The sequence below is a fragment of the Columba livia genome, chromosome 1 (genome assembly GCF_036013475.1).
Source record: "Columba livia isolate bColLiv1 breed racing homer chromosome 1, bColLiv1.pat.W.v2, whole genome shotgun sequence".
Taxonomy (NCBI): Eukaryota; Metazoa; Chordata; class Aves; order Columbiformes; family Columbidae; genus Columba; species Columba livia.
In genome coordinates this window covers 29,663,840-29,683,119 of record NC_088602.1, presented here as the reverse complement: position 1 = coordinate 29,683,119, position 19,280 = coordinate 29,663,840, and the positions used below count along the sequence as shown (strand labels likewise).

The following is a 19,280-nucleotide window of genomic DNA, read 5'->3' as shown; positions in this document are numbered from 1 at the left end:
AGATATATATCTATATATCTATAGATATAGATATCTATATATCTATATCTATATCTATATCTATATCTATAGATATATAGATATATAGATATATAAATCAGAGAGGGCTGTTCCCACCAAAACAGTTCCTTTGGTCTATCTGTTGTTTGCCCTCGGAGCAAAAGCAAGAAAAGAAGAGTATTTATGAATTGTTCTCCCAAAAACAACTCCGCCAGTTTGCTGTCACCAGGAAAATCATGTGGCTGTATATGCTGTGTAACGCTAACGCTGGACAGTCAATCTGCATTCATGCAAAAGTTTCACTGTTTCAGGGAAGTGCCAGACCTACGTCTCACACTGGCTGTGCTGTGCAGGCAGAGTCCATCTGGCTGTACCGCAGCTGAACCAAGCCTGAGGCTCACCCTGCCGGAAAGTTCATGTGCTGCAGATACCGTGTGTGGACAGGAGGCAGCTGTTGCCATTATGACCGCACAAATCAGCCTTTTTCTTCCAGTTGCCAAATGCACAGACACACGCACTTGTTAATAGGAGATTTAGGGAACTTCCAAGAAATATATTAAGTGGTTTCAGAAAAAGTAAGATATTTTGCTGAGCTTAAGCTAAAACGTACTTCTGACATTTAGGACTGAAACCCTGAAGAAAGTGCAGGACTTAAGCTGGAACCTCACAGGTTAAATCCTGATTTCAGTACAGCTGACCTCGCAATGAGCCTTGACTGCAAAGAACAATTTCTACTCTTCTAGCCATGTGAGGCCAGAGGCTTTTCTGAGTACTTCTGCTATATGATTTACCGAATAGAGCACTGAATCTAAACCCAAAACACTGCATCTGCCATTTCTGGCCTAGGCAACTCAAAAGCCAGGTATGTAGGTGTCTCCCTCATTAATTATTCTTCTTGCTTCCCGGAACTCTTCATCATTGCTTAAGTATAATCTTAATTAAGTCATGGCTAACCTGTGATCCTTCAGCTTCAAAAAGACACTCAAGATTCCTATCTTCCAAGGGAGTGGCCATAAGGTCCTTTTCAAATCAGCACGGAGACAAAAATGTCACCATCTAAAACAGACCAGACTTCATGTTCCCTAGAAGAACTGTGCCTCTTCTCTGAACCCAGGCAACTATCTTCAAATGTTGACACAAGATGGGTGTCTTGAGATGAGAGATGTGAATCCAGCAAAGATCCCTTCTGCAAGCATCCCATGTGCTTCACAAGTGTCTGGTCTGTTGAAGAAGAGGAAAAAGATTAAGGGAGAGAAAACAATGCCTGTGGCACCCTACTTATGAGACTTGTTAGTTCAGAAATGAAACTTTAGGTTATGCTTGCTGGACCTCCCCACAGAACTCTTCCAATTTACCTGCTTACATAAAGGCTGTGATGCCCTTGTGAAACCTATAGTCTGTGGTATTTAGGACAGCAAAGAGATTTAAACAAAAACACCAGTAAAAGAGCCAATAAAACTCTAACTTTGAGGGCCTGGCACATTTCCAGTCCCATTCCCACATGGTGAGTCCTCCTAAGTGGAAAACTCAAGCTAGGCAGATCAGAATCAAATAACCATTACTTAAGCTGAGCTCTTCTCACTCCCTCTGCTGTAGAGACTTCGTCTCTCTGCTGTGGGCTACAGCAATGGCCAAATAAACTAATGATTCAGCATTTTCCAACGAGCATTCTTCTGTCAAGACACAGGATGACCTTCACAAGCATCTCTAAGAGCTTCACGACTTCAAAATGCACTGGTGGCTATTACATGAAAGAGACCATGCTGGCCTCAAAGAAGCTTAACAACCACAGGTTCTGGAAAGGTCCTGTTCAAAGAAACAGGGCTAGAAATGCTCTCAGATTTTGCATAACCCCAGCCTTGAAGGAGCCTGGATACTGAGTTAACTGGGCCAAATTTGCCACATAAAGCTTTTTATTATTGTTAAATGGATGATGCAGGGGAAAAAAACACCTAGCAATGTAACAGGAGGCTGGAAATGCTTTGGCCTGTTCTGCCTGAGCCCTGCTCACCTCCAGCCTGGTACCTCCCAGCATCTGGGAGAGTGGGATCAGTTCCTTACATTGTTCCAAGGGCAGCCACTTCAGAAATAGAAGTCTCGCTGTTCACCAGCGCATCCTTAGTAGCGTTTTAAAAAAACAGCACTGTTCAGCCTTATGTCTACACTACTCCTCTGGTCTGCGCATATACTCCCAATGAAAACAGAGTGTATTAGCCAGAGTCAGCCTGGACATCTCCAGTGGGAACTGCCCCCGCTAAGCGTGTTGACAGGGGTCCTGTGGCGCCGGCACCAGGCTCGGGGCCGCGCCGGGCTGCACACACAGAGCGAGCAGAGGCACCTCTGTGAGGAGGGATCCACTTACAGGCAGGAGAACGAGCCGGGGCTGGAACACAGGACACCGAATACCATCCTCTTCTAGCCAAAGGGCGTGGGGGTCAGTATTTGCATAACCCCAGAGACAAAATGTGCACGTGGTGGCTGCAGAAGGAACCCCTGTCCCAGCGAGACCTCTGTCTCCTCTGCGCTGCCCGGCGGCCGGGGGGCGGGCCTTGCCCGGGGGGACGGGCGGGACGCACTGGCCCCTGAGGGGACCCGGCGCCGCGGAGGCGGAGCTGGAGGAGGACGAGGAGGAGACGGGGGTGTAGATGGCGACAACGGCTACAGCGACGGCGCCGCTCCCGCCCCGCAGGGGGCGCTGCCAGCCCGCGCACCCGCCCGCCCCACCCACCCCCAGGCGTGGCCACGCCCCACTCGCAGTTCCCTCCTTCCTGACCTCGCCCCCCGCCCTGCCCTCCTTCTATCTCCCGCGAGAACCAATGAGGGCGAGGCAATGCGCGGCTGGTCCCGCCCCCGCCCAGCCGGCAACGGCCAGTTCCGGCGGAAAGGCGTCGCGGCGCTGTCCAAGATGGTGGCGGGAGGGTTGTGTCTGTGTGGGCTGATCAGGTACCGGGTGCGAGGGCGGCCTGTGTGGGGGCGGCGCGTCCCGGCGGCGGAGGGGGCGGGGGGCGGGAGACCCCGCGCCGCCATGGCCCCTTGCCGAGCCGTGGCTGCGCTCCCTCATACCCCCTGAGCCTGCCCGGCGTCCCGCACCCGCCGTGTTCTCCCTTAGAGAGGAGGCCGCTGAGCAGGGTGGGGTGGGACGGGTCCCTGCTTTAATGTGCTTTCCCGCTTCTTCATCCCGAATATCAAAGCGTTTTCTTGCCTTACGTGTCACTCGTGACGCGTTGTTCACCATGGCAACCCCGTTAATGGCGAGTAAATGATGTTTATCGTAATGCGTGGCACAGCATCAGAATCCTCTGTTCAAGAAGGACAGGGAGCTGCTGGAGAGAGTCCAGCGCAGAGCAACAAGATGATGAAGGGAGTGGAGCATCTTCCTTATGAGGAAAGGCTGAGGGAGCTGAATCTCTTGAGCTTGGAGAAGAGGAGACTGAGGGGTGACCGTATGAATGTTTATAAATATGTAAAGGGTGAGTGTCACGAGTGTGGAGCCAGGCTCTTCTTGGTGACAACCAATGATAGGACAAGGGGCAGTGGGTACAAACTGAAACACTTAAATATGAGAAGAAACTTCTTCACGGTGAGGGTGCCACAGCACTGGAACAGGCTGCCCAGGGAGGTTGTGGAGTCTCCTTCTCTGGAGACATTCAAAACCCGCCTGGACACATTCCTGTGTAACCTCATCTGGGTGTTCCTGCTCCAGCAGGGGGATTGGATTAGGTGATCTTTTGAGGTCCCTTCCAATCCCTGACATCCTGTGATTCTGTGATCCAGGCTCTGTCCCCTGTGAAGCTCTGTAGGCCAAGAAGAGACTCCTGTGAGAAATCTCCTGTTCCTGGGTCAGGGAAGCTGTGCAGGGGGGCAGTAGTGAGTGAAGGGAGTGCCCGTGTCAGAGAGGGGGAGCTGAGAAAACTGGTCTCTCTAAACAGAGAAGCTGCTTTGAGCTTTTCTGGACAGTTGACACAGCTCTTCAGATCTCAGGGGAATGGAAAGTGTAGGTGCTGGGTCATGCGCTGCAGCCTGGCCCAAGTAGCTCTGCACCAACGCAGTTCACGCTAAGGCAGGACAAGCAGGAGCTTGGAATGAAGAAAGCTCTTACAAATCTCTTTAGAAATCTCCTTGCTAGATGTGTTTTGCCAGATTGCTATGGGCATGCAACCTTTATAGTGTGTATAGCAGATGGAGATGGATATATAGCATGAATAAACAATAATGAAAAACATGAATAAATGATTGAGAGGTAATGGTAGGGCAGGGGTGTCAAACTCATTTTAACCGGGGGCCACATCAGCCTCGTGGTTGCCTTCAAAGGGCCGAATGTAATTTTAGGAGTGTATAAACGTAGGAGCAGTTACAGCACTCCCAGCACTAGGGAGTATATCTTCAGTTAAATTATTTAGAACAGTGATTTTTCTTCTGTAATTGTTGAAATGATACACAGATATTGATGATTTCTGAGATTAGAAGAACTCGATAATTGAACTCCCTGTAGCTCTACTTCTAAGCCCTTCTCTGAATTTCTTATGTAGTATTTCTTTAAAGCAATATTATATTTTAAAATCTCGGCTTGTTTCAGATTGCTGTGCTCATTGTTAATCCCTGCATTATTTCTAAGTGGAATTTTGTGTGTCTGCTTGGTGGTACTACTGTGGGGAATACGGCTCTGGATACAACAAAGGAAAAAACAGTTGACCTCAGCAGGAACAGATGGGAAGCGGCCGTTGCTGGTTGCATTTTTTCACCCATATTGCAATGCAGGTGGTGGAGGGGAGAGAGTCTTGTGGTCTGCCATAAGGACACTCCAAAAAAAGTAAGCATATATGTTTATCAAATACCGTATTTCATTTTCACCTACTGATGGTATTATTTATGCCCATTTTGCCATTTTACATACTTAAATAGGTATCATTTATCCACCAGTCCTACTTCTTTTTTTTCACATCTGAGTTTCACCTGGTTGCACCATTCCACTTCATCCCTTTACGCAGATTTTGATCTGTCATGCTGTGGCATCTCTCACTTCTTTCTCTCCTTGGGAGAATCCTCCTCCCTCATCAGTTTCCAGTACTGATATACAACTTTGTATGGCCATAACTCATCAGTAGATAACTGATAATCTTGATATTTGCCTCTTGGTGCAGGAGGCAAAACAAGTTGGTATCTAAAGTGGATTTAACACTGGCACATCCACTGACTTGCACAGTCTTCTGCATTTTACTCATGCAGTGTACTAGATGGACCATCTCAAATCTGTAGAATAATACTGATCTCTTAAGTTTTACTCAAAAAAAATATTCCCCAGGTCCTCAGCCATATGTTTTTCTGCACATCAGAAAAAAATGAAGTACAATTTAGTTAAAATAATTTCAGAGCTAAGTCAGGCATTTGTTCTCACGTACTTTTTGAGTAAGTTTGAATGGATAATATTTCAGTTTCATGTTACAAAATTTGAAGAGAAGAATGTGTGAAATTCTTTTTCTTTACTCTTGCAGGTACAGAAATGTGACGTGTGTTGTTTACACTGGTGATAAAGATGCCACTGGGGAAGAAATAGTAGAAGGCGCTTTCAGAAGATTCAATATAAAATTACCTCATCCCGTGAAGTTTGTATTTCTAGAAAAACGCTACCTTGTGGAAGCTTCTCTTTACCCTCACTTCACTTTGCTGGGACAAAGCTTAGGATCAGTGTTTCTGGGCTGGGAGGCTCTTCTGAAGTGTGTTCCTGATATTTATATTGACTCAATGGGTTATGCCTTCACGCTTCCCCTCTTCAAATATTTAGGAGGCTGTCGCGTTGGATGCTACGTCCATTATCCCACTATCAGCACTGACATGCTCTCTATTGTTAGGAACCAGGATACCAGGTTTAACAATGCAGCCTTCATTACAAACAATCCTCTTCTTAGCAAATTTAAACTTGTCTACTACTACTTCTTTGCTTTCATGTACGGCTTGGTTGGATCCTGCAGTGATGTGATTATGGTTAATTCTTCTTGGACGCTGAATCATATCCTTTCCCTCTGGAGAGCTGGTGCTTGCACTGGTGTTGTCTATCCACCCTGCGATGTTCAGACCTTCCTGGATATTCCACTGGAAGAGAAGAAGAGCACCCCTGAATATTCCATTGTTTCGGTCAGCCAGTTCCGGCCTGAAAAAGATCATCCTTTGCAAATCCGAGCCTTTGCTAAATTGCTGAAAGAGAAGAGACTTGGGCAGCAGCCATCATTGAAGCTTATCTTAATTGGAGGTTGTCGTAACCAGCAAGATGAAGAGCGTGTAGATAACCTTAAACGTCTTTGTGTAGAGCTGGGAGTTAGTAATGACGTGACATTCAGAATAAACATTCCTTTTGAGGAGCTAAAGAGACACCTGGCTGAGGCCACCATTGGCCTGCACACGATGTGGAATGAGCACTTCGGGATCGGTCAGTATCCTTCCCCTGTGTTCAGCCATTTGTCCCCAGCTAGGGACACAGTTGGGGAGGGCTTCAGTTCATGGTTAAGGCTCCTCAAAGTAGGTGTCTAAGCATAGGGGAGGTTTAGACTGGGTATTAGGAACATTTTTTTACTGGAAAGGGTTGTCAGGCATTGGAACAGGCTGCCCAGGGAAGTGGTGGCGTCACCATCCCTGGAGGTGTTTAAAAGATGTGTAGATGAGGTTCTTAGGGACATGATTTAGTGACTGTTAATAGTTGGACTCAATGGTCTTGAGGGTCTCTTCCAACCAAAATGATGCTGATTCTATAGAGGTCTGCATGCAGAGCAGGTGTCCAGTTGCTGTTCTCAGAGATGACAGACCACTAGGTAGTGCAATGCAAGCTGAAGTACTGTAGACATCGTAGACTCTTGATAATGGGCACCCTATGGTGACCTACACAGCCAGTTTGTCCCATCTGGGCTGCCCGGGATGTTAAGCCTGACCTCCAGCTATGGCTCTGCAAGGACACGGGTCACCCTGAGGTCCCATGGGAGGTTTGCCAGCCTTATACAGGTGCCTTGTGTACGCAATGGAGCCTCAGAAGGCAGCAGGCACTTGTGTTACACACCATAGATTGTGTCCCGTTGGCTCCACTGGCCGCAGGGGAAGCTCACACACAGTTCACATGTAGACATCCATGTGTGGAGACTCGGAGTGTGTTCCAGCTGCCCTGACTACCATTGGAAATCCTTGGGTGTGTCGTGGGGCTCTCACTGCTGTTTCAGGGCTGCGAGTCTCCTGCAGATCCTGCTGAGCAGACGGGTGCTGTACTTGGCTAGAATGTGACTAAACTGCAGTTAATGTCATCAGACTTTCTCAGAAAGTTAATTGTCAGGAGTAGTAGTTTATAGTCTGTAGGAACTTGGTATAGAAAAATGTATGTTGAACTGTCTCCTAGAAGCAACTGCCACAAAATGGAAATAATGGTTTCTCATATATTTTCCTCAGCAAAAGTTAAATTAATTAATTTTTTTTAAGTGATACAATGACACTGTGATTTTGAATTTCAGCATGATTTCACTTTCATCTCCAATGTCTTTTTACCTGTGAAAAACATGTTCTAAAACTTCGGAGCATTATTTATAGTGGGCAATTTTCAAGGTAGGGGAACTTTAAAAAAAAATCAGAACTGAGAAGAATCAGCAATTAAAGTGATTTCTGAGGTCTGTTGTGGAACCATAGAGGAAACTAGATGTATACATTCTACGCCATTCCTGTCCCACTGATTTTGGCTGAGGAAAGCTTGCTATCAGATTCTTATTTCATTAAAACTTATTCTCTTAAAAACACAGGTGCAGTGATACACATTTTTACTAGTTTGTCTTGCTCAATTGTCAAAAGCTTTAAAGATTTGTTAATCTGCAAAATCCTGAACTTCTGACTATCAGATTGAAATACGCATAGTCAGCTTTTCTCTCAGAGTATCTTTCTAAATGTTAAAAATCTTCAGTGTCAATGACAAAATGAATACAGAATACATGTTCAGCTCTGATTTTTACTTCTTTTTTGAAGCTGCCACCATACCATAAAAGCAGTGGTGCAGTGTTCTGCTACAGAGCAAACCAGAACTATGCAGTGTTCTGTCCCAGAGCTACCTTCCATGTTTATCTTTAGATTTGTTTCAATATATAGCTTTTTTTTTTTTTCCCTGTATATACTGGTGATATAATCTATCTCAGGTAAATCAAATAGTTACAAGAACCGGAATTTAACACATTAGATCTGATCTGTATTTTAGATTTTCCCTGTTTAAGAGAAGCCATCATTTCCATCCTTGGGACTGAAAAAATTAAATTTGTTCATCTGATGAGACCATTTACTCTGTATTTTTCAAACTGATCTAGAGTGGCAAGCTATAGTAACTTATAATTCTGGGTGAATTTTACTGCAGTTTTAATGTGCCAGTGCCTCATAGAAAGTCGAAGTACGTGATGTGCACATTCATATCAGAATGTTTTGTATCTTTTACAGGAGTAGTTGAATGTATGGCAGCTGGCACCATTATCCTGGCTCACAATTCTGGAGGCCCCAAATTAGATATTGTGGTACCCTACGAAGGACATATTACGGGCTTCCTTGCAGAAAATGAGGACAATTATGCTGAGACAATGGCTTATATCCTGTCTTTGCCTCCTGAGAAAAGGTTAGAGATCAGAGAAAATGCTCGTCGATCTGTGCACAGGTTTTCTGACCAGCATTTCGAAGAGGCATTCCTGTTATCTGTAGACCCATTATTTAAATAAATGTATATGAATAAAAATGTACTGAATGAAATTAACTTTTTATATTTGACTGTGTTTCACCTGTAAATACATGTACTCTATGATCCCTTGATCTCATTCAATAAAGAGATTTTTTTTTTTTCTTTCTGTTAGGAGATGTTCTTTATGTAATAGAGGGTTTTTTTACTGGGAAAAAAATCCTCCTGAAAATTTTCTGTGTTGGCTACATGACAATACAGTGCAGTGCAAAAACCTCTAGATACATAGAACCATCCTAATTCCTTGGTAACAGAACTACGTCTGGATTTTTTTTATTCATTGAATATGTTACGTTCCATCTCCACCCATTTCATAACTCTCCACCCACAGTCACACTTTTTAACGTCAACACTTTAATTTGATTGCTTTCGTACCCACATTCTTTTCCCAGAATCTGTAGCACATTTTCAATTTGCTGTCCCCCATTGTGTGGCAAAAATATATTATGTGGGCTTTTAATTGTGGTTTTGTAGATTTCATTACCTACAGTGATTCCTTTAGGTTAATCATAGAGTGGTTTTAGCAGTTTCCTTTTAAATAAGTGTAATAATTGCATTTGTCTATGATCCTTATATTAGCAATCTCCTCATGCCCTTTCACAGGATGACAACTTAATGGTATTTTTCCAACCGTATTCTATTGAAAGGTTTTCTGTTCTGAGGGAACAGAAGGGTCTAGATTAGAGGGCATGATTAAATGCTATACAAATATGAATGGTAAAGCCCTAAATTATTGCTTATAGCTGAGAACACAGTGAACAAAATGTTCAAAAATTGGACATCTGCTTTTGTATCAAAAAATGGAAAAACATCTAGTCTTTTTTTGAGCCATCAAAACAGTATTTTATATTTTAGCAAACTAAGAGAAGTGCAAAAAGCTACTGAAATCAAGCTTCAGAATGGGGTTCTCCCTCTATTTAAACTTCATCTGGATTATATGAAACTCTGTATGTGAAAAAAGATGTTTGGTAGAACCGACTATTCCATGTTTTATTAGAAACTGAGGAATGCACATTTTCCCATCGTGTTACTAGACCCTTTTACTGCCGCTATACAAAAGTGCTGAGCAGTTGGTGATACTACGTAGGGTCAGTCCTGTGTAAATGAAACCATGCGTTATAAAGGTGTATTGGCAGTACATGGAGATAAAGAAAAACTTGAAGAGCTTACAAGAAGAAGTCGATTGAGCTAGGGAAATATGACAGACTGACTAGGAGGCATTTTTACATGATACACAAACAGTTACGGAGAGGATGCAATCAGAAATGTGCTCGACCACGTGTGGAGAGATGTCACAGGTAGTTTAGAATAATAGAGATGAAAGTGCGTTTCAGTCTTGATTGGTATTTTTCAATATTTAGACATCTGAAAAGTAGCCTGATTTTTTTTTTCCTTTTAAACAAAATAGTAACAACCTTCTATTAATTTTAATAGAGTGTTTAGCACTGTTGAAAAGCAGTTGATTTACTCGGTATTTAATGTCAGCTACCCTTAAATTTTGTTACTGATGTGGCTGAAATTTCAAGCAAGTTATTAAGTTCTGAAACAGTAACTGCTGGTGTTCTACGTAGCTCTTGCTTCCTGCTCGCCTTTTTCATCACGTGTGTCAATGCTAAATGACTCATGGTTATTTTCTAAATCATCATCAGGTTTTCCAAGTAGTTTGCTAGGTAAACTCATCTTTTCTTCATCTGTTTGACGTTTACTTATTGAAAGGATGGGAGACTCCATGGTTCTCTCTGGTGGAGAAGTCACCACTTTTTCCAGAGATTCCTCCAGCTCATGTCTGAGTTCATCTTCAGAATCTTCAAAATTTCTGTAAAGTAAACCAAGAAAATTATATTAAATAAATGTGTCTTTGTTACAAGCTTCTCTACTTTTGAGGTCTTTGAGATTTTTATAAAACACTTTTTAAAGAATATACAAGCGACATTTAAAATGTGAGCTTAATTCTTCTTTCTCCATGAGACTGTTTACCTGTGTTTATAAGGTAAGAGAACAGGAATTACAAAGCCATGTTCATACTTCTGCGTAATATTTTTAATGGCAGCATCGGCTTGTGGCACATTAAATTACAGAATTAAAAGTTAAATTAACAGACTATAAAACAAGTACGTTTTCTTCATTTATGAATTTGAGAAAACAGCAGAAAAGCTTCAGACAATGCAACCTGTCATTTCACAAAAGCAGTTGTATGGATTTTTTATATGATGTGCTTGACTTACGTGTCTTCATCATCTGATCTCGGCTCAAGTCTGTTTTCATCAACAGCAACAGCAGAATATGTTTCTGAATCGTCTTCCTTGTTTGCTTTTGGAAGCAACATAGTTAATCTCCCTTCTGGAAAGGAAGATGAACATTCCTTTATTTGTATATTAGCTAACTATAAAAGTGTACTGTCTGGGACTGAAAATTGTTGTTTAGCTGTACCTATGGCTCCCTAAAAATGCCTTCAAAGACCGAAGGGCAACCCAAACCTGAAGGTGGGAGAACAATTTTAAGAGTTGCTGGTTTAGTATAAAGCTAAATTCTGCATGCAACCCAGCAGAAATTTGTCAGTTTGGGTAACACCGTCCTCTACAGTGTCAGCTTGAGTAGCAGGGCAGAAGTGCCAAATTTTAATAAATGTAACTGATAAAAGCAACAGCAGTTAGAAAACCTGTGTCAGTTATTCTTGCCTCAGCCCTATAAACTGATATTAGTGCAAAGTGGTTTGGGTTGGTTGGGTTTTTTTTATGTGTAAGAAATAAAGCTAGTCTTAGGACAGGAATATAGCTGATTTAGTTTTCAGGATGGGACAGTTTTAAAAGAGCTTGTTACGCTATAAGAAAATGTATGTGAGGCATAATTAGCAAGAGAATGCTGACTGAACAGTTGCGAATGAGATTTCTCACGACCCATAAAATTGTTGAAACTTGGCATTTACATGTATTATTTAGCTGGCTTTAAAGTTCTGTTCTCCCATTACACGTTCAGTAGGTTGGCAATTGTGTATAAAAACACAATGTCCACTTGCATTTACAGCATCTTTCTGTGGAAAATACTCTGGCTTTTTAGCTAACAACTTTGAGGCAAAGTAAATGTTATTTTGAAAACAGTGTTACTTAAGGAAAGTGTGCTGCAGTGTGCGTTAACTTCTATGTCAGCTGTTTCAGCATGGACCATGCTGCAAAGTAAGTCAGAACTGTAGTTTAGGTCAGCACATACTACAATTTACAGCTGTTCTACAAAACAGCTATTTGTATTTGTATTTGTATAAATGTTTTTACAGTGTTCTTCTACCTCAGCCATTGCAGGGGCCAGATCCAGGTTTGTGGTATCAGCCACCTTGCTGGCAGTAGCAGCTTATGTCCATCTGCCCAAGGAAATGAAAGAATTACATACGAAAGTAACAGCCAGTACGTAGGGTTTGCCCTTTTCCCTGCTGTTCACAATAGCAACATCCCAAAAGAGGCCTTCCACTGCTGCAGGACACAGCAGGGGCTGCTGGGACTGGCTGCACGTTTTTCTAGTTTGGCAACTAGACTTCAAAATCCTGGTTCTCATCACAGACCCTCTGCCAATGATAGAAGAAATAATACACTAAAGAAAAACTTGTAGAATTTACACTAACAAACATCCTACCTATTTCTTCTTCAAGCCGGATGAAGGAGTCATCAGAGAGCTCTGCTTTTGCTAAGATGTTCAGGAGCGTCTCTGGTGTTGTTTGTTTCCACTGTTTCCTGTTTTCTGGGGTGTCTTCACGCAGAGCAGCACACTCAGCTGGAGGACAGGAAAGCTCTCAGGTCATGAAAGCATAACTGTGGCTTAGCACTCTCTTTTGCCAGATTCAGACTTTCTTGTCTTGACACTGATTTATCCATTTTGCGTAATGCTGGAAACTGTTCGGGTTTTTTCCCCTTGTGAAACACTGAATTTTTAATAAGTATTGGGTCTGATTGATACCATAGATAAAAATAGCTTGGGCTATTTATCACTAAAAATTTCTAATACCACTTTTAATAAAGTAAAAGTTCAAGTATCTGCTAATTAGGCCTCGAACAGACAGATAGAGATTCATTGAGCAGCCCTAGGTCTCAAACTTGTTGCCTTCTTGGGGCTGAAAAAGCTTCAAAGAAATTCCTGTTTCTTTTGTGGCCTATGCTCTTTCATCTAAGGCAGAATGAACAAGAAGTGGCATATTAACAATATTAACATATTAACAATAACAGCAATTAACATATTAACAATTAACTTGTTCTTCACTGTCCCTGCAAACTCTTCAGCTTGTTTCTGTGTTATGCAGGGTGTTTGGAGCATGCTGAAATGCTGGAAAAGCCTCTTGTTTGCAGCAACCAGTCACTGGAGATACCCATCTGCCTGGGAATATATGCACCGGTACTGCAAGAAACATGGCAATTACCTTTTTCTGAAAGGGAGCATCACCACAGCCACACCTGTGCAAGGATGCACTTGCGACTGTGCAGCAACACAAGTCTGTGGAGCGCAAAACCAGAACTCCACTGCACGCTGGGGAGGCACTGGCAACTGATTGCCTCGGTTCTTGTGTTTCATCAACTCAAGGCCCAAGAAAGTGGTGTTGATTTGTTGCACAGATGGGCACTTTTAGCCCTTGTTACCCTAGCCACAGAGTGATTGATAAAATGCAGCCCTCTTAACATATATGAGCAGCACCACATCATTGTATATTAGACAGAGGGGAAAATGATGACTGCATTCTGGTTTAACATACACAATAACCTCAGTTATTATGAAGTTCTGCAATTAAAAGCCTGCCAGATCATTTGAACGCTCTGGTATCGAACTATTTTGGCAAAGGTCTGTAAGCAGGTTGGCTGAATTTTAGCAGCTCCCTACTTTCACTGAAACACAAAACTTTCTTACCAAGTTCATTTTCAGCCACAGTAGGACATCTAGATGTGACATCAGCATCAGCTAAAATATTCAGCAGTGTCTGAGGGGCTTCAGCTTGCCAATGTTTTCTGTTTTCTTTCATATCATCTATGTCATCGGACTCTATGGGGAAAAAAAGAGGAGGCAAAGTTATTTCATTTTTTAAGTAGATTTAGGTGTGATTATAATATTGTGTTATATAAAGCAAGAGCTGATCAGATAAACTTGCCACAGCCTGGAGTTATTGAATTTACCTAACTCCTACATAACTTTCAGGATTAACACTCTGCACTGCATTTCCCCAAGCAATACCTGTTTGGTATCCAGACAGTTCTTCCAAAGCTCTGTCCGTATGATCTTCATAAAATTCTGCCAATTTCTCCTTAAGATTCTCACCATCCACTAAAGTCAAAGTCTCACTGAGTTTATCTAGTACCTGAAAAAACAACAGGTTACTCTGGAAAGAGAAAACAGATATGGGAAAATAACTAAGCACTTCTCATTTATGGTGTTTGCCGGCCATTCTCCTGCATGCACAGGCAAATTATGTAACAAAAAGTGAAGCAGCAGAATTCAAAAGTCACGTTGTGATCTGTGTATCAGAGAGCTGCATGGGGCTCTGCAGAGATGTGAAACAACACAATAAGAAAACTGTGCTTTATAAATTAAGACTATATATACTAGAAAGAAATATTTTCAATGTTACTGTTACAAATATTTTGAACATTCTAATATACTAATAAAAATTTCAATAGGGAGCTATTACGTGTCAATCACCTAGAAATGTCATTTTAATAAATGCAATCGCATAATGTGATCAGTAGCATCATTTCCACTTTTTCTACATAACAGCTGGTTTATCAGAATATTATTATTGCTGTGTGATGCAATACTAAAGAAACAGAAATGTACTAAAACCATTTACAAATCAAATTTGGCGTTTGCAGACTAAGTCGGTTTTGAGATGAATTCTTCCCCTCATCCCAGTTTACAAAATCTGTGCACTCCATCTTTTAACATGTGAAAGATTAACCCGGATATCATCCCATTTTCTTCTAAGCAATTACCCTCTTGAAGAAGGTCAGATATATGCCATACATCAACAAATCCTCAATAGGAAGCTTCACTATAAAAAAATAGAGGATGATGGTAATGGAAACAAACTTTAGATCATGGAGCTACTGTTATGGTTTCAGATAACTAATGTAAATCCTTTGAATATAACTACAGCATACCTCTGCTTCTTGAATGCTGTCTTCCTCAGGAACACATACATCTAAATTAATTTCAAACTTTACTCCTCCCTAAAGAAAATTCACACATTTCGTTAATTTATTTTATGAAATAAACCCAAGTAATTAAGTGTACACAGTTTATATGGAACTATAAACTTCAAAATTATTCTTTTATGGAAATAAAATTTTATTTAACAATATTTTTCTTCAGTTTAACAAGATCAAAGTTGAACAAATTGGACAAAAATAGATTGCTCTGAATACAGTTTATGCATATTTTTAAATAATTGCATCCAGTTCACAGGGCTGGAATATTGTTGATTTTAAGGAAAAATGTCTTTGATAATAATTCGATCCTTGCAATATACAGAGTTGGTTCTTACAGCTCATTGTCAACCAGTATTAAAATCTGAATACTGTACTGCTTCCATGCAGTATTTCACAAAAGACCTTTAGGCCACTTCACAAAGATTTTATGGTCAGAAACTTTCCTAATATCTTGTCTGCATTCCCATTCAATTCCCATCCCCTTCTCCAATTTAAAAAGCACTATAGAGAAGACCATTTTTACAACAGAATGTTAAGAAATTAGCAGCCTGACTTGACTTCACTTAAAACTTCAACATGAGTTTCTATACACTACTAATGCAGTTTGATATGAAGATGAGTAGGTAGGGATTGATGACTATCTGAAAATATCTGAAGTGAATCTCCCTCAAATTATCAGAAAAGCTCTGCCACACGTTTCTTAGTGATTCCACTTTCTTTCAACTTTTAACAGTAGACCAGTGCTCTTAACTGACTCTCAAATAACTTGATTTCCAGAGCTAGTTTGATAACACAATCATTTGAAATGTACACATATAAGATGAAAAAAAATGATGGATACCTTTGTGTTATATTTCTTTTCTAAGATTTTTTGGTCTTGCCTATCCTGAAGTCTCATTTGTTTAAAGTTTTCTTCCATGTCCTGGAAGGAGGAAAAATAAAATAATAATTAAAAAAACAAACTTTACCCCTCTTTATATTCCTATGTCCTACGTTAGAACATGTCAGATAAAAGCACAGCAAATAATTGTATGCAAGCAGATGCAAAACCTGGTGTTTTTGTTACTGTGCATTTCTCATTAAGTCACTGGGAATATAATTTCTGTCCTGTCATGGCCCTAATTGCCTATAACCTACTTTATTCCATCAAGTGATGTGTGAATTCATTTTAGTAAAAGCCAGATCCAGGATCCATGAAAATCACCGTAGAGAATCCTGCTAATATTGGCCGGTTTGGCCCACATTCCAGCTGCAACAGGGCAGCAATGTCTGTCACTGGTTTATGTGGAAAGCTGCCCCTTGCTACAGGACAGTGCAGAAAAGTCCTACGTCACATGAAGCAAATCCTGCCTGAAGAACGCTAGTAGCTAAATCAGGGCTGTTTTCCCTTTAGAATAGACTGGGAATCTGCACACTGAGATTCATTTTCATAAATTGAGGCTTTCATTCATTTCACTTGATGAAAACTGGACTTGTTGCTGTAGAACTCCATGTTGTCTGGAAAACTTGTCTGGTGGTCACAAAGCCAATATTGTAAAGTAAAAGTGGAACAATTCTGTCACTGCTTCAGTAGTACTGGATGAGAAAGAAGTGAAGGAGTCCTGTAGCTGGAAAGCTTTGGCTCTGCCTCTTCCTCCTGCTTCTCCTAAATCTTTATTTAAGTAAGGAGTCCACACAAACCTGGATGCTCACATCCCACACAGTGTTACTCTGGCTTTTCATGAATTACTGTATCTTTTGCACAGATTTCTCATAAAGGTTTGCACTGTAAGTGGCTTTTTCTTTACTTCACTCAGAAAGCAAGGAAAATAAACATACCACAAAAAGAAATTAAGTACATCCTAATATTTACAGATAAAAAAGAGTTACCAAAACAAGTCAGGACTCAGCCAAAGAAACTTTCCAGGCTATTCATGAAGGGAGCCCAGGGAGACTTTCACATGTGGTGCAAACATCAAGTGAGATTTAAGCTTTACTGTTTTTCACATTTGTCACAGAGAGTGAATCAAAGACACTGCAGGACTTGCATTAAAAGTTCTGTTTAGACCAGGAGATGGTACTGATACCTGAAGTGATTCTTCTCTTGTTCCAGCTGTACCCTTGGTTTCAGACTGGTCCTCAGCTTTCCCTTGCCTCACAAGATAGGTTTTGTCTTGTATTTTTTGGTTCTCCTAGGGAACATTTTTATAAAATGTTCATTTCAGTTTCTAATTAAGGATATCAACTTAATAACGAAAAAGGAAATATGACTGTGTGTATGTTTGAAGTTTGTTACCTGGAGTACTCCTGCTCTAAATCTCAATTCTTTTATATCACTGTGGTATTCTTCTCGAATTTTCTGCAGTTGTTTCAGGTACTCCTATCAAAGCACAGTACGGTAGAATACATACACATTAGAAATGCACACAGAAGTAACACTAGCTCAACAAAATATTCTATGGATATCAAGCTGTGTATATATGAGAAAAAGGGATCAGTGTCCTTTACTGCCAATTTTAAAAATGAACTGTTACCTCCTATTAGAAGACATTTTTGAGTCCTAACTCTTCCAGATTTCAATGTTTTTGAAGTTTTCCAGACTGTTTCATGCTTGATTTTCTGTAGAATTATATCTAAACCAGCTAATTCCAACAATAATTGAAGGACTGTATAAGTAATGATTCTAAGGTTGCAATTCAAAACCAGAGGACTGGAAATCAGGAGGACAAAAAATTATGTCTTACTTACTGTATTGCAACCTGCTCCCCAAAACGAAACAAAATCTGGTAATTTTTTCTTGGAGAAGCTTCAACTTTCCTATGCAAATTGGGCCAAAAGACAATTTTTGTGTCAAGGGCATCTCTGTTACTGTTTATATGAGGATCTATCCCAATTTGCCCATTTTATAAATGGACAAATCTGTAAAGTTTAATTTTCTGGCATACAGGCTTTGTGGAACTAAACAGCTACGGTCTCTGAAAAATGTGTATATGGTGAGCATGTTCTTATCCCGAAGTCTGACCATTATGTAATAGTTAATATATTAATATTTATTCTGACATTTTTCTATAAATCAAAGATAGATAGAATGTATTTATATGCGCTCACGAAAGAAAGAAGTATCAGTTTGCTTTCTCTCTCGCCCAAAAGCAAAACCAGAAAAGTATATTGTTTCTGTATAAAATAATCTCCAAAAGTTATACCACCCCAGGGAAGTATTAATAGTATGCATCTCATACTATTATATCACAGTCTAAATGTTACAGTATGACTTATGAACAATGAACATACATACACAAATAATACCTGTATGACTATTTATTCTGATTTGTAAATGTGAGGATCTATTGTCCTCCAACATTAGTTTGTTCAGTGATGTAACTCCTCTAATCTCAGTAGAAGCAAAATAAAAATCAAGGCCATGCTTTATGAAATTATTATGGACAACAGCTTTTGTGCAAGTCCTCACCAATTTATCAAAGATGGAACCATATGAAAACAGCTTATATTTTCCTAGTGGTCAGATAGAAAAGAATCAGTTCTTATATAAAGAACACTATTGTCATGGAGTATAAGGAGACAACTTTTATGTGGCTAAGGAAGAAATTTCATTTACCTGTTCTTTCATTTCATTCTTTCTAGACATGTCCTGCTGAGTATTTTTGAGATGCTCTTCCTTCATTTTCTGCTGCTGCATTTGGTCAGGATATGGATCAGCAGAGGATGGCCGCAGCCCCTGCAGATGTACAAATAAAACCCAGAGGAAAGGAATTTTCATTTAGAATCCTTTGGTTCAGTGCTCACTCAACTCACCCGCCCGTTCCACTGAACAGTGCAGTAAGCTAAGTTCATATTTTCAGAGGAAAAAGGTATAGCAAAATTTTACATTGCTATAGTTTTGTATCAGATCAACAAATTTGCTGGAGCAGAAATGTTTACCTGTCAGAGTCACAGTTTGTTGTTACAAAGACATCAGATCATCTTTTGAATTTTCATTTTTTTTTCTTTACAGATTTTATTCTATGATTTAATGTTTACTTACCAGCTGTTTTTCCACTTTAATCTTGTACTGTTTGGCTTCAAAACGCCTTTGAAGATATTCTGCAGTCCTGAGAGAAGAAAGTGATGTTCATATGCTACATTTTATTTCACAGACTCTGCTATCATTTGCACAAATAATTCTCTACAGGTTCTATCACATATGACAAACAGAGTTCTCTTTGTACTACATGAATATATAAACATGGATAAAATATTTATAAGTAAATATTTATAAATATGGAACAACAGTAAAATAACAAAAAGAAAACATATCCATATCCAAGGTATTGACCTTCCTATTACTTCAGTTGCACTGGCCTTCTGAAGGGTGCAGCAAATACCTTCTC

The 19,280-nt window shown here is 40.5% G+C and overlaps 3 protein-coding genes across 6 annotated transcripts in view; 1 reads left to right on the top strand and 2 right to left on the bottom strand.

Moving 5' to 3' along the window:
* The window catches only part of ATP7B (ATPase copper transporting beta), a 46,334-nt gene extending 43,801 nt beyond the window's left edge, over positions 1 to 2,533 (bottom strand). Inside the window, exons 1-2 of the mRNA XM_021286855.2 lie at positions 2,363 to 2,533; positions 955 to 1,221 (exon numbers count right to left, since the gene is read on the bottom strand). Of these exons, the coding sequence (XP_021142530.2) occupies positions 955 to 1,014 (60 nt within the window). The 5' untranslated portion in view covers positions 1,015 to 1,221; positions 2,363 to 2,533. The remainder of the gene's footprint in view (positions 1 to 954; positions 1,222 to 2,362) is intronic.
* A 254-nt stretch (positions 2,534 to 2,787) lies between these two features.
* On the top strand, positions 2,788 to 8,846 carry ALG11 (ALG11 alpha-1,2-mannosyltransferase). 2 transcript variants are annotated; one of them, XM_065052742.1, is made up of 4 exons: positions 2,788 to 2,943; positions 4,577 to 4,810; positions 5,493 to 6,424; positions 8,449 to 8,846. In XM_065052742.1, exons 1-4 carry the CDS (start codon positions 2,831 to 2,833, stop codon positions 8,718 to 8,720), a joined length of 1,551 nt encoding a protein of 516 aa, XP_064908814.1. In that variant the 5' UTR covers positions 2,788 to 2,830; the 3' UTR covers positions 8,721 to 8,846. The 2 variants fall into 2 exon arrangements, with proteins under 2 accessions (XP_064908814.1, XP_064908822.1); XM_065052750.1 differs by having other exon boundaries at positions 2,816 to 2,943; positions 4,616 to 4,810.
* Positions 8,847 to 9,701: 855 nt separating this feature from the next.
* Positions 9,702 to 19,280, bottom strand: part of NEK5 (NIMA related kinase 5) — a 28,627-nt gene continuing 19,048 nt past the window's right edge. For 2 of the 3 annotated variants that reach the window (XM_065052679.1, XM_065052700.1), the window contains 11 exons: positions 18,935 to 19,001; positions 18,509 to 18,628; positions 17,189 to 17,272; positions 16,980 to 17,084; positions 15,755 to 15,835; positions 14,866 to 14,934; positions 13,943 to 14,087; positions 13,622 to 13,753; positions 12,362 to 12,499; positions 10,963 to 11,077; positions 10,066 to 10,553 (listed from right to left, as the gene is read on the bottom strand). In XM_065052679.1, the coding sequence (XP_064908751.1) occupies positions 10,301 to 10,553; positions 10,963 to 11,077; positions 12,362 to 12,499; positions 13,622 to 13,753; positions 13,943 to 14,087; positions 14,866 to 14,934; positions 15,755 to 15,835; positions 16,980 to 17,084; positions 17,189 to 17,272; positions 18,509 to 18,628; positions 18,935 to 19,001 (1,309 nt within the window). In that variant the 3' untranslated portion in view covers positions 10,066 to 10,300. Of the gene's footprint in view, positions 10,554 to 10,962; positions 11,078 to 12,361; positions 12,500 to 13,621; positions 13,754 to 13,942; positions 14,088 to 14,865; positions 14,935 to 15,754; positions 15,836 to 16,979; positions 17,085 to 17,188; positions 17,273 to 18,508; positions 18,629 to 18,934; positions 19,002 to 19,280 lie in introns of all 3 variants that reach the window. The other variant, XM_065052689.1, reaches the window with a different exon arrangement.

What these genes read in the sequence shown, in the direction of transcription:
- ALG11 (XM_065052742.1), top strand. Translation starts at nt 2,831, where the DNA reads ATGCGCGGCTGGTCCCGCCCCCGCCCAGCCGGCAACGGCCAGTTCCGG. An exon ending in ATAAGGACACTCCAAAAAAA is followed by an intron (nt 4,811 to 5,492) that starts GTAAGCATATAT and finishes TTACTCTTGCAG; the next exon opens with GTACAGAAATGTGACGTGTG. An exon ending in GAATGAGCACTTCGGGATCG is followed by an intron (nt 6,425 to 8,448) that starts GTCAGTATCCTT and finishes TATCTTTTACAG; the next exon opens with GAGTAGTTGAATGTATGGCA.